This window comes from Coenobita brevimanus, chromosome 87, assembly GCF_032717465.1.
Source record: "Coenobita brevimanus isolate Jiangsu-jjx chromosome 87, ASM3271746v2, whole genome shotgun sequence".
NCBI classification, from domain to species: domain Eukaryota; kingdom Metazoa; phylum Arthropoda; class Malacostraca; order Decapoda; family Coenobitidae; genus Coenobita; species Coenobita brevimanus.
This window is the reverse complement of record NC_137040.1, coordinates 12832999-12848232: the sequence shown is the minus strand read 5'-3', so window position 1 is coordinate 12848232 and position 15234 is coordinate 12832999. Positions and strand designations below refer to the sequence as shown.

The following is a 15234-nucleotide window of genomic DNA, read 5'->3' as shown; positions in this document are numbered from 1 at the left end:
AAATAATGTCCCTGGCTCTAAGGTTTAACAAGGCTCCCTAGCACCTCTTTCTTACCATTTTATTTCATCCTGCCTTACCTCAATTTTGGCTGGGAAAAGAGGGCAGGATGATGGTAATCAGGTATGTTAATGTACTCTTCTATGTTATTTGTGCACTCTACTATATATTAAAAAGATATAAATAGCAAAGAACATAATACTGAGATGAAATATTCATGATAAACTGCTAAGAAAGAGATGCTAAAAACCTTCTCACTTCACAAGAATATGGGACTAATAGGGATGTGGATGTCGTACCTAGCATTTTGTTCTGATACCTGTTCTCAAAGACAGTAAGGATCCTTTTCTAGATCTCCCCACCCTAAGTGAAGCATGAGAAACAGTATTACCTTACTAATGACTAAGATAAAACAACTTTTGGTAAATTAACCCTTTCGCTTTTTATGGACATACAAAGTTATTTAATTCAGGCTACAAGATGATTCTGTTCAGATGATGTAATACTAGTAGTCAGTTGGTTGAAAGCTATTTCAAGTTTCCTATGAATCACAGGAGACTCCCTAAGGTGACAAAATGATGTGGATTTACCTGAACAAAATTTCCAACTGCATACATGGCAATGAATGGGTTAATACAATAGTTTCCAAACTTTTTGTATAATACATGCCTTCCCCTTCCCTGTAGGCAGTTTCCTTGCTTCCTCCTTGCTCGACCTCTGCTTAGCATAAAAGCAATCACAACACCAGCCACCTTCTTTCCCTGTGCCACTCTACTTCCCACTTCCTCTGCACATTTACAGTATCATTTTTTTTTTTTTTTTTTTTTTTTTAATTACAGCAACATGGTAATGAAATTCCCTCACCAATTCAAGTCTCTCATCTTTAACTGGCACATTACACTGAGCTATCTTCCTGCTCAGCAAACAATACTTTACTCTTATTGACATTTATTTTCAAAACATAATTCTCACATACATCCTCAGAACTCCATTCCAAAATATAAAGCTCTTGCTCACTATCAACAGGCAATGCAACACCATCTGCCTACATCAGATATGAGTAACAAGATTACTGGCTTCCTGCAAACCAGGAAACCATTTACAATGCTGGGTGGTAACCAAATAACCAGATAACAGGGTGATGTGGAGTCTACTAAAGTGCTCATGAACTGGGTGGGAAACCCATAGTGATTGTTAACTGGGTGGGAAACCCAAATGTAGTGTCCACCTGGGAACCAAACCTCCATACACTTCCTTATGCCTCATTATGGTGAGTTACTGTCCACTACAAGGGAACAATGGTTCAGTGCAGGACCCTGCAGGGGCAACTGCTTATCTGTGGATGATGAGTCTGCCTGACCAGACAGACTGGGGTTACTCTGCTATCACTACTACCAAATCAGATTTGAGACACTGTACTTCACCCTCTACCATTCATTACCATTTTCATACTTCTCTCCATAACTTGAGTTTTAATCTCCTTTACAACCCATCCTGTATACCATCTATTCACGATGAACCGGCCATGGAGACATCATAAACCAATTACATCCCTCTTTCACTCCAGCACTGATACTGGTCCAGCTCAAAATGGGTTACACTTGGCTTTATATGGTGTGAAATCTTGCATTATAGACAAGGTGACCATATTATAGTGGCATGAACTTCAAACAGGAAGGGCAGATTAGACTGATGTGAGATCTGCTTTCTCCATCTTGTACTAACTATAAATGTTCATTAAGGTACTTAGTCACTATCACCTGAATCATTACGATTTAACCTTGCTGTGATTTCAGTTGCTGGACTAAAGATACCACCTGTATTCTCACCACAAACATAACAGCGTTTGTTTTTCTTGAAGTGTTCTAGAGCACACTTTTCACAGAAATAGTGTTTGCATTTAGTTACAACTGGATCAGTGAAGGACTGTCTGCAGATGAAGCACTTGAAGGGGAGGTGCTCATCATCACTCGGAATCTCCCAGTTTTCATCAGAATCAGCATCACCACCACGCTGGTTTCCTGCCTCCAACTCCAGCTGCCACCCAAGCTTGTAATCAGTGCGGTCATGAAGAAATTTACAGCTATCTGTGTGTAGTGAACAATAATTCAACATCATCATCCTGACCTTTTTTCCTCCTAAGGATTATGCATGGTAATAATACACTAAGATATTATGGGAATCTGATTTAAAAAGGCTAATACTGTATTGTGAAACATATGTACTAAACAACAAAAATAACCAATAGGCTGCAAAACTACACTATAATCAAGTTGGAAAACACTCACTATACAGCATACACAAGCCAGAAAAGTTACTCATTGTACTGCAGAACAGCATCAGAGGTTTACACATCATAAACAGTAGGTACCCACAGTACGCGAATTTATGGGCGGCAGAGGAGGTCACATACTAAGATTTCGCATACTGTGAATACATAAACTTATGGGAAAAATTACATATGGGTGACACCCCCCTTCATCAGTAACCCATGAGACTTCTTTCAGACCTAAGTATTGTACTGCACAGGGAAACTATCTAAGACATATTACCTAAGATAAAGTAAGCCAACAACATTAGGGCTTTACTAAATCAACAAGGATGTGGCTGCTCACCTTAACCCAAGAGGACAACAGGCTTGATGGACGTAAGAAGGGGATTCGAGGCAAGGTGAGGCACCTAGCATGCACCTCCTGCACCACCTGCCACACCACCTTCCTCACCACTCTTGTCACCAGCATTTTCGACACATTCACTAGCTAATGCACTCACTTTGACCCTTCAAAGTCTATTTCTGACACTTCAGACATCGCATCATCCTCTTGATCCTCCCCAGGAAATGGCTCTTCTGATGTTGAAGGGAGTGATTCCTCACTTTCTTGAGGCTGCAGGTAACGGGTGAAGAGGCAACCGTTGGTGCGTCTTGGTGTGGCAATCTTGCATGCTCGGGGTAACCCTGGATTTGGGCCACTCTTTGCTGCCTTCTCACCTATTATGAGTTCAATTCGCGTACTATTAAAAAATACACTGAAATTCGATAAAAAAATAGGTCCTCCTGTACTATGCGATTCACATACTGTGAGCTTGCGTACTGTGCGTACCTACTGTATAATAAAACTCACTAATTCAAACAAAAGTACACCAATTTAACCAAACTATTAATTTCTTCAAAACAAGAAAACTTCATATTTTTTTCAACTACCACCAGATTACTTGTTTCAGCTCAAGAACCCCCCTGAAAGGAGGAATTAAAATTAGCCCATTAACCCTTTCATTAAACTTATCATTTGCAGAGAAGCTTCATTATGTGATGGGGTTGCATCAAGTGAAGACCTACTGCATAACAAATTATTACATAACGTGGTGGATATAACATGGGTTCAATGGGGTTAGTGAGGGTGACGTCGACCGCAAACCATAAAATTACCTAAAAGAAACTCTGCCATGCACCTTAAGTCTGTCCTATGCTGGTATGTGTCATCATCAAGGGTGCCCCCTCCCCCACCCCCTTCCCTGGGATGAGGGACAGTTGGAGTGCCTGGATGACCACTCCACACAAAAGATACGTTATCACTTCACGTAATACTGCACATTGCACTATTTGTTATGCACTTGCACTCTTATTTGGCAATAACAATGGTGGTCCAGTGGTCTTTTATGCACAAATTAAAACAAAACACAATGATCACAGCCAGTATAAACACTGGGTGGGCATCTTCACTCAGTTAGCTGTGTAGAGGCCTAGAAAGGGGATGACAGTTACGTAAGGTTGACACGATTTCCATGTCACAAGTTTCAGTTCTTCACACATAAAAAAGTATCACATCATTTAATATTGCATACTGCACTATTTGTTAAGCACTTGCACTATTATTTGCCATAAAATGGTGTTTCAGTGGCCTTTCACACAAAATATAATGAAAGGCAATGATCACAGCCAATGTAAACACTAGGTGGGCATCTTTGCTCAGTCAGCTGTGTAGAGGCCTGGAAATGAGATGATGGTTATGTAAGGTTGACACGATTTCCAAGTCACAACTTTCAGTTTTTCACACACAAAAAAGTATTACTTAACTTAATATTGCACACTGCACTATTTGTTATGCACTTGCACTGTTGTTTGGCAGTAACAATGATGTTTCAGTGGCCTTTCATGCACAAAATAGAATGAAAGGCAACAATCACAATCAATGTAAACAATGGGCAGTCATTTTGGCTTGTGTGCGTCACCGCGTCCGCACAAGATTTTCGGCGACGGCCATGGAAAATATCGTTGGAGTGAAATCACAATTAATTTTTTAAAGTTGTACCAGGACAGGGTATATTCTTAATTACTGTTGTATCAATTTATCATATAGCAAGGTGCTGTATAATAAGGCTGTACTTTATTTTATTTCAGTTCTTGGTATCACCAGATGATTTTGAAGCTCATGAAGGACCTCTATTTGTGAAGACGTTAAAGTGAAAAACACACAAAACATCTTCTCGCTCTCTCTCACATGTGCACATGCAAGCATGCATGCATGTGCACACACACACTCTCTCTCTCTCTCTCTCTCTCTCTTGTTCAAATAACCCCCATCCATTTCCCTCCACAAATATTAGCTCTCTCACATATTACCTTTCTAGCATGGAACTTTTATTTCTCCCAGGCACTATACACACAGACAGTGGATGGTTACCATCATTCATATACTGTAATATACCACCATGGGAGTGGTGTGGGGCCAGGGCCCAACAGTTGGTCTTGCACATCGGCATTGACTGGGGTACTCAAAGAAGTTAGACTCATTAACCATGGACTTTAGCTGGCCTAGGATAAGTAAAGCTACTTATTCAAACAAAAAACCCTAGATAGGGTCCACAACAATAATGGCACATGACTATTAAACCTGCCCATGCTACCTGCAGATGCCACACCAGAGATGATGGAGCTACAAGGCATCTGGTATCATTGTTAATTGCCACCAACAGGTGATAAAAGGCTTACACATGGATGCATGTTTAAGGCCTTCAACAATATAAATATAAGAATTGTCTCTCAGATTTCTGTTACCCTCCTTCAGGCAATTCAGTGAAACCTTTGTTACTGTACTACATATATTAGAGGCTTTCAAGCAAGCCTGTCGCATATTCTAATGTATCGAAATCCTCTCTTAAGGTTTCTATCTTTCTTTTTTTTTCTTTTTTCTTTTTTTTTTTTATGCAAGGAAGAAGGAACAAAAGGCCATGAGCCCGCAATAACTGTTCCCTCCAAGAGAAAAACAAAATACAAGAGAGAGCCAAATTCAAGATCCGATCATTTTGAGATGCCTGGACATGCTGCATTTGAAAGACTGGAGATCATACGAAGCAGGAAATACAGACAGAGGGAGACTGCTCCAGAGTTGACCTGCTGCATAAAAGAAGGACTGGGAGTAACGGTTAACTCTTGCATTAGAGAGTTGGACAGAAAAGGGATGAGAATTAGCTGGTAGACAGGTGCTACACGTCTGTCGTAGAGGTGGAGGAATGCAAGCAGACAGTTCAGAGGAGCAGTGACCACTGAAGTTGCGACAGAAAAGAGATAAAGATGAAACAGTGCGGTGAAGAGACAGAGGTTGAAGGAAGTCAGTAAGAAGAGTAGAGTTAATCAGACGAAAAGCCTTTGACTCCACCCTGTTGAGAAGAGCTGTAAGTGGGGAAGCTTCCCACACATGAGAGTTGTACTCCAAACAGGGGTGGATAAAACTCCTGTATAGAGTCAACAATTGTGCAGGGGTAAAGAAGGAATGGAGTCGGCTTAGCACACCTAATCTCTTGGAAGCATATTTTACAAAAGATGTAATATGATCTTTCCAAGATAAGTCATGAGTAAATGAAACCCCAAGCATGTTCAAAGATGATGCAGGATTAAGCTGAATATTATTAAACATTAGTGGGTACACCTGTGGAAGATTTTGTTGGGCTGATAGGTATAAGAACCAAGTCTTTGATGCATTAAAAAAAGAAGATTATTTTTACCCCAGTCAGAGATACGAGCCAAGTCAGACATTAGGTGTGCCATACCCTCATCCCTTGTTTGTTGAAGAAACTGCTGAGATGGACGTTGCGGGAACCGAATTGAAAGGTGAAAGGTGTAGTTATCAGCGTATGAGTGGACAGGGTTAGATGTACAGCTCAGAAGGTCATTGATGAATAAAAGGAAGAGAGTTGGTGATAGGACAGAGCCCAGAGGAACACCACTGTTGATGGATCTAGGAGAAGAACGATGGTCGTCTACAATAGCAGCTATAGAACGACCAGAAAGAAAGCTACAGATGAAGGCACAGATAGAAGGATAGAAACCATAAGAGGGCAGTTAGGAAATAAAAGATTTTTGCCAGACTCGATCGAAAGCCTTTGAGATGTCAAGTGCAATGGCAAAGCTTTCGCCAAAGTCCCGAAAGTAGGATGACCAGGAGTATGAAAGGTAGGTGAAAAGATCGCCAGTGAAGCGTCCCTGATGGAACCCATACTGACAATCAGAAAGAAGGTTGTGATAGGAAAGATGCCTTAAAATTTTTCTATTAACCCCTTAACTGCGAGGCCTCACTTTCGTGACGGTCAGGTGCAATGGATCACACCGCGGGGCATCACTTTGGTGATTCTGTGTTATTTTGAATTTGCCCGGTCTTTCAAGTGGTTGCTTGTATCATCTGTCAGTACTGCCAGTGTCTAACAATAGTCAGTGCTGCTACTGTCATCTGTACTCCCATCCATTGTTGACAATTTAGCCATTTCTTCCTGTTCTTGACTCCCCTCCCTACCTCCCCTCCATTACCCTCTCCTCCCGCCTGCCCCAGCTGCGCCGCGCTAGGCAAATCTTGCCTGGATTTTTCCACTCATTTCATCCATTGGAATGAGCCCTATTCCCTATTCTTATACAAAATAATATACTGTATATAAAAAAGAAAAAGGGTAATTGATAGTGCCATACATCTGGAATTGGCTAATTATCACCTGGCAACACCCCACGTGCGCTCGTTCGCTAATTTTCCCTGTTTATTTCCCCATGAAATATGCTGTATGACCTGTTCTCATAATAAAAATATATATAAGAAAGGAAGGGAGAAACCTAAGTGATATTTACATTCACCTGGAACTATCTAATTTATTATGTATTGTCTAGATTTCCTGCCAATCATTTCACAGCATAAAAACTAGCAGCTGTCACCACGCTGATGTTGTCAACCCTTGGCGGCCCCATATCCGCCTCGTCATTCAGTTCAGTCATGTCTCTTGAGATGAAATAACGTCGCACTCGCGCCACTCCATTTCCACCGCTTCTAGAGGGCCCTGTGACCTCTTTTTTTTTCTTTTTTTTTTAATGCGGGGAAGAAGGAACCAAAGACCGCGAGCCCGAAATTCTTGTTCCTTCCGAGAAAAACAAAATACAAGAAAGAGCCAAATTCAAGATCCGATCATTTTGAGATGCCTGGACACACTGCGTTTGAAAGACTGGAGATCATAGGAAGCAGGAAATACAGACAGAAGGAGACAGTTCCACAGCTGACCTGTTGCATAAATGAAAGACTGGGAGTAGCGGTTAACTCTTGCATTAGAGAGTTGGACAGAAAAGGGATGAGAGTTTGCTGCTACATTGGTGCTACGCACTCGTCGTAGAGGTGGAGCAATGCATGCAGACAGTTCAGAGGAGCAGTGACCATTGAAGTAGCGACATAAAAGAGATAAAGATGCAACAGTGCGACAATGAGACAGAGGTTGAAGGGAGTCAGTAAGAGAAGAGTTAATGAGACGAAAAGCCTTTGACTCCACTCTATTGAGAAGAGCTGTATGTGGGGAGCCTCCCCACACATGAGAGTTGTACTCCACACAGGGGCAGATAAAACCCCTGTATAGAGTCAACAATTGTGCAGGGGTAAAAAAGGAACGAAGTCGGCTTAGCACACCTAATCTCTTGGAAGCAGATTTTACAAGAGATGCAATATGATCTTTCCAAGATAAGTCACGAGTAAATGAAACCCCAAGCACGTTCCAGGATGATGCAGGATTAAGCTGAATATTATTAAACATTAGTGGGTATACTGTACCTGTGGAAGATTTTGTCAGGTTGATGGGTGTAAAAACTGAGTCTTTGATGCATTAAAACCAACCAGATTATTTTAACCCCAGTCAGAGATACGAGCCAAGTCAGACATTAGGTGTGCCATAGCCTCATCCCTTGTTTGTTGAAGTAACTGCTGAGATGGATGTTGCGGGAACTGAATGGAATGGTGAAGGGTGTAGTCATCAGCATAAGAGTGGATAGGGTAAGATGTATCCCTGCTAAACCTAGTGTGGGAAGGGGTAAAGGACTAAGTGACTCTGCTGTGGAACGTGAACTGACTAATTTATCCACGATAATGATGGACAGTGACTGCAATCTTTCTGGTGAATCGTGTGATGAACCAATGGAGGAAATGGTGATAAACTCCCAGTACGAGTGCTTCAGTGTCCCAAGTTCATCCTGGTTCCAAGGGAAAGGAGCCCTTAGTTACTGGAACTGACAGTGTATAGCAGTGTAAATAAAACAGAAATGTAAATAATTACTAATATAAGAATATGAGTACAAATACTTGGAGTAATGACAGTGATATTGAAAGCTTTGCTCTCTGCACTAGTTTACTGAACGAGAAAGTGAATGCCTGGAGTGAAAATAAACTACTATTACTGATGGAAACTTATGGATCTATCTATCTATCTATTGCCAGACGCCTCAATCCCATTCGGGGTGGCCACAAACAAATCGCCTCCAGGTCGCCCTGTCCCCCGCCATTTCACTGTCCTGCTCCCAACTCACACACCCCTCTCTCATATACCTCTCCACCCCATCTCTCCATCTCATCCTCAGCCTCCCCCTCCCTCTTCCCTCCTCCACCTCACTCACATACACTCTCCTCGTCAGTCTCTCACCCTCCATCCTCTCCACATAGCCAAACCACCTCCAGTGTATTCCTCCTAACGCTTCCTATCACATTCACATCCACACCACAACGCTCCTTTATATCCTCATTTGTCAGCCTGTCTCTCCATGTGACTCCACAGGCTCCTCTTAAATAACTCATTTCCACTGCTCTCACTCTTGACTTGTGTCCTTCCAGTAATGTCCAAGCTTCACTTCCATTCGTTAGAGTTGGTATCACAATACTGTCATGTAATAACTTTTTCACTTCCATGCTCACCTCCCTGTTTCTTATCACTGCTTTCAAGGAACCAGCAACCTTTCTTCCCTGCTGTACCCTTTCAAGCACTTCACCCTCCAAACTTCCAACCTTACTCATCACACTACCCAAGTACTTAAACGTACTCACATTTTCCAATTCCTCACCATCCAACCTCGCTGTACATTCACTGACTTCATCTCTCTCAAAGACCATCACTTTACTCTTCCCTACATTCACCTTTAGATTCTGTTTCTTACACACTCTCCCAAACTCATACACCAAGCCTTGCAGCTCCCCTTCGTCTTCACTCAACAACACAGTATCATCTGCAAATAACAGTACACGGAGTTTCCAAACACTGCCGTCTCTCACTTATGGATAAATACTGTATATATATATATATATATATATATATAAGTGTAATAAAGTACTAGGAATATAAAGTGTGAGTGTGCTTATGAATAATAAATGACAGAATACCAGCGGGGAACAAGTGCGAGTGGGAAGCTGGTACGCGCTCGTAATTTACATTGCTTTCACAGTGTTTGCTTTTTTTTCTTGGAGTATGGATTCCAAACTACTTGAAAATCATAGAATAGTGTTTCTAGTGATAATACAGGCTGTGGTAATCATATTACGAGGTGTCGGGAAGTGTAAAGTGGAGACTTTGTTATCCAACTTTAGAAGTCTCCAGAAGTCCTACGGTGGTCGACGAAAGCTCAACAAACATCCCATGAGAAAGCTAAAGGTATGTGCCATAGGCATATGTAATTATAATATTCTAGGACTAATAACTGATTTTGGGCAAAATATTTTTAAAAAGTCAGTCGGAGCGCGAATATTCCTGCGTGAGGTGCACAGACCGCCTCCGACATGCCCGTGGTTAGAGGGTTAAGAACTGACTTGAAAAATTTTGAGATACAGGATGTTAAAGCAATTGGACAATAGCTAGAGGGTCAGGAATGGTCACCCTTCTATAGGACTGCCTGAATGAGAGCAAACTTCCAGCAAGAAGGCAAGGTACAAGTTGATAGACAAAGACGAAAGAGTTTGCCTAGGCAGGGTGTAAGCACAGAAGCATAGTTCTTGAGGACAACAGGAGGGCCTCCATCAGGCCCATATGCCTTGTTAGTATTGAGGCCTGTGATGGCAGAAAATACATCAGCTGAAGAAATTTTAATGTCAGCCATGAGGAAGTCAAAGGGGGGAAGTGATGGAGGAAAAGCACCGGAATCGACTAATGTGGAATTGGAGGAGAAAGTCTGAGCAAAGAGATCTGCTTTATCAGTAGAAGAAATAGCTACAGAATCATCACAGTAGAAAAGAGGAGGGAAGGATGATGAGGTAAAGTTGTTAGAAAGGTTTTTGGCAAGGTGCCAGAAGGAGCAGGAAGAATTCGAGTTGGAGAGTTGAGAGCATTTAGTATGGATGAAATATTTTTAGCAAAGCGAAGAACAGACTTAGCACAATTCCGGCGAGAAACGTAAAAAAGATGTGATTCAGGGGTGGGTTCAGAGCCAGCAGATCCAGAGTTTGGTCCTTGGCCCTTGATTGATGCTGCTACTGCGAGCAGGATGATAGGCAGGATCCAGGTGGGGAGGCAGCAGGTGTGTCTGGATTGACTCCTGAAATGCTGAAAGCCTTGGGAGATATAGGAGTGGGGTTAGTTACAGACTTCATAAATCTGATTATATGTGAGTGTGTTGCCCCAGATGATTGGCTGAAGAGTGTAATTGCAAATGAGTACAATATAAGGGGATGGGTGATGCCCTAGAAAGAGAAAATTATAGTGGCATAAAGCTTTTGGACCAGATAAGGAAGGTAATGGACAGCATTCTAGAAGGTACGATGAAAGAAAGTGAATATTGATGAGATGCAGTTTGGGTTTATGCGAGGCAAAGGGACCAATGACGCCATATTCATTGTTCGACAGCTTCAGGAAAAATATATAGGAACGAAACTGGATCTGTACTTGGTTCTTGTTGATTTGGACAAGGCCTCTGACAGAGTCCCTAGCGAGGTGGTGAAGGGGGCAGTTGGAATGGCTGGTTAGGGTGGTCATGGCTATGTATGCGGGTGCTCACACCCAGGTAAGGGTGAATGGAGATTTGAGTGACGAGTTTTCCGTGAATGTTGGTGTGCATCAGGGGTCAGTGTTGAGCCCTTTGTTGTTTATCATGGTACATGAAGCCCTCTCACGTGACTTCAGAAAGGGACTCCTGTGAGAGATGTTGTATGCTCATGATTTGGCATTGATTTCAGAGAATGAAAGGGAGGCAGAGGAAAGAGTTAGGAAGTGGAGAGATGGTATGGGGCACAAGGGCTTAAATGCAGATAACACAAAAGTGATGGTATCTAGGGCTGGTGACGGTAGTCAAAGAAGAGGGAGAGACGTCATGTACGATTTGCCACACGGGCGTAGGAAGCAACTCCATCTTGTGCAGTGTTTGTGATAAGTGGGTGCATAAGAGGTTAAGTGGTATTAGAGGTAGACCGAGAGATAATGCTGATTTCATGTGTGTGCTGTGTCGCGGAGAGCATGTGGAGATTGTCAAGCGTGAAAGGATTGATCTTGCTGGGGAGTCTCTTGAAGGCGTGGAAGAGTTTTGCTATCTGGGAGACATGTTATGTGCTGCAGGTGGGGCTGGAGCTAGCTCTGTGGCTAGGATGAGGAGCAGTTAGAAGAAGTTCATGAAGCTGTTGCCTCTCCTGACATTGAGAAGGCTCCCCATATGTGCTAATGGATGTCAGTATGTGGCATGTGTTAAAGGTGTAATGCTGCATGGTGGTAAGACCTGGGTAGTAATGGAAGAAGATATTCGCAGGCTGAAACATACAGAAATGACAATGATTAGATGGCTGTGCAGTGCATCCTTGAGTACTAGGGCTGGGGGGGCTAGGTTTATGATGGAAGAGTTGAGAGGTAGGATGGGACTGGAGTGTTTTGGTGTTGTGATGAGGAGAGGTAGACTGAGATGGTTTGGGCATGTGGAGAAGCTGGGAGATGATAACTGGGTGTAGAAAGTGAGAAGTGCTAATGTTAGAGGTATGGTCGCGAGAAGAAGAACTAAAAAGAGGAAGAACTAAAAGGACCTGGGACGAGGTCATTGAGTGTGACCTCAGGGATAGGAGACTGAATAACGAAGCTGCCAGAGATCGAGCAGCTTGGAGAGCCACCATTAGGTGACCAAGGCTGACGCATACTGGAGCCTTCAAAAATGAAATGAAACAAATAAAAAACTCTCATTTCTCTCAAACTTTTCCACGCATGCTTCTACATCTGCCCAGAACTCTTCTTTCACTCTGCTTGCACAATTTTGTGTTAGCACATGCACACATACAATCATCCACATTTGTAATCCTACTTTCAATCTTACCCACACAATCCTTGAACCAACTGATCCATCTACCTATCTATCTATTGCCAGATGCCTTAATCCCATAAGGGGTGGCCACAAACAAATCACCTCCATTTCACCCTGTCCCCTGCCATTTCACTGCCCTGCTTCAAGCTCACATCCCCCTCTCTCATATACCTCTCCATTCCATCCCTCCATTTCATCCATGGCCGCCCCCTCCCTCTCCCTCCCTCCACCAAACTCACATACACTCTCCTCATCAGTCTCTCACTCTCCATCCTCTCCACATGGCCAAACCACCTCAATGTGTTTCTCCTAACGCCTCCTATCATATCCACATCCACACCACAATCCTCCTTCACTTCATCATCTGTCAGTCTGTCTCTCCATGTGACTCCACATGCTCCTCTCAAATAACTCATTTCCACTGCTCTCTTGACTTCAGTCCCTCCAACAAGGTCCAAGCTTCACTTCCATACGTTAGAGTTGGTATCACAATACTGTCATGTAATAACTTTTTCACTTCCATGCTCACTTCCCTGTTTCTTATCACTGCTTTCAAGGAACCAGCAACCTTCCATCCTTGATGTACCCTTTCAAGCACTTCATCCTCCAAACTTCCATCCTTACTCATCACACTACCCAAGTACTTACATGCACTCAAATTTTCCATTTCCTCCTCATCCAACCTCACTGTGCATTCACTAACTTCACTTTTCTCGAAGACCATCACTTTACTCTTCCCTACATTCACCTTTAGATTCTGTTTCTTACACACTCTCCCAAACTCATCCACCAAGCCTTGCAGCTCCCCTTCGCCTTCAATTAATAACACAGTATCATCTGCAAACAACAGTACAGGGAGTTTCCAAACACTGCCCTCTCTCACTAGGGCCACTCCAACATCCACTGCCCTACCTTACTTCTCTTTTATAACCCCATCCATATACAGATTGAACAACCATGGAGACATGACACATCCCTGTTTCAATCCAACCTTCAAATAGATAAATTCACTCAATTCACTATCCACACGCACTGCAACCTTAACACCCTCATATATACTCTTCTCAACTTCCCATCTACTCCATATATTCTTAATACTTTCCACAATCCGTGTCTATCCACCCTGTCATATGCTTTCTGCAAATCCATGAAGGCTGCATACAACTTCTTTCCCTTCTCTAGAAACTTTTCCACTAAATATCTAAAAATGAATATCTGCTCTACATAACCTCTTCCCTTCCTAAAGCCTCCCTGTTCTTCTCCAACTAATTCCTCTATTATTTCCCTAACTCTGTCAGTAAGTATCCTACCATATACTTCTCCTATTACACTAAGAAGACAAATGCCCCTATGATTACCACATACTTCTTTTTCCCCTTTTCGTTTGTACAAAGGAACAATTATACCTGACTTCCAATCCTCCGGGACTCTACCTTCCTCTCAGGCCAATCTGCACATCTTCAACATCCATTCTACTACTATCTCTCCCCTATGCTTCAGCATTTCACCACACACTCCACCAATTCCTGGGGCTTTCCCCATTTTAACTTTTTTCATTGCTTCCACAACTTCCATCCTACTGATTCCTTCCCCTCATCTCACATCCCTCCGTCTCCCAGCCATAGTCACGTACACTCGCATCACTTTCAGTCTCCATGTTTAACAATTCCTTAAAGTGTTCCCTCCATCTGCTCACTTTTTCTCCTTTCTCCACTATAGTAGCCGCAGCGAGAAATGAACGCTGTGGTGGGGCAGGCGGGATGACCTGGGATTCCCCCATTGTTGCCATATCCACATGTCACCGACCATAGAGGTAGGATGTCACCGACCATCGGCCACCGCTGCAGCCCCGCTCCATGATCCTTACCCTGTGTCTCTGGCTTTCTCTTTCTCTCTCGGTTTCTATATAAACTGGTGTATTTCCGAAACTAATTATGAAATTATTATGACTTTTGTTCCACACCACCACTGAGGTAAAAATCAAGGAGAGTTTTCTGTATAAAGGTTTCCCCCCCCTTGTCTGAGGGCAGGTCAGTTCTGGCGAGTGTATAATTATAGGTCAGGCGGAGGTATCGGCAAGGCCGCACTCCCCCGCTCATATGCCACATTTAGGAGGGGGGGGAAACCTTTATACAGAAAACTCTCCTTGATTTTTACCTCAGTGGTGGTGTGGAACAAAAGTCATAATAATTTCATAATTAGTTTCGGAAATACACCAGTTTATATAGAAACCGAGAGAGAAAGAAAAAGCCAGAGACACAGGGTAAGGATCATGGAGCGGGGCTGCAGCGGTGGCCGATGGTCGGTGACATCCTACCTCTATGGTCGGTGACATGTGGATATGGCAACAATGGGGGAATCCCAGGTCATCCCGCCTGCCCCACCACAGCGTTCATTTCTCGCTGCGGCTACTATAGTAATCTACCATTTTTATCTTTCACTCCCCAACTAACTTCCTTGGCACTCTGTCTAACTCTGTGTACCTTTATCTAGAACATTTTATTACATTCCCTCCTCCTTACACTCAAATTTCTTCCAAATTCCTCATCCACTCTCTTCTTACTCTCTCTTACTAATCTTTTCACCTCTCTCTTCCTCTTCACATATAACTGATCCATACTCTCATATTCTTCTTCCATTTCTTGCACATAACAATACATACTCCCCCTTTTGCCCTCTCCTTCTC

At 42.8% G+C, this 15234-nt stretch overlaps 1 protein-coding gene across 1 annotated transcript in view; it reads right to left on the bottom strand.

Moving 5' to 3' along the window:
- Positions 1-804: 804 nt before the first annotated feature.
- Positions 805-15234, bottom strand: part of mdlc (RING finger protein mdlc) — a 74401-nt gene continuing 59971 nt past the window's right edge. The window contains exon 5 of the mRNA XM_080281053.1: positions 805-2085. Within this exon, the coding sequence (XP_080137179.1) occupies positions 1745-2085 (341 nt within the window). The 3' untranslated portion in view covers positions 805-1744. The remainder of the gene's footprint in view (positions 2086-15234) is intronic.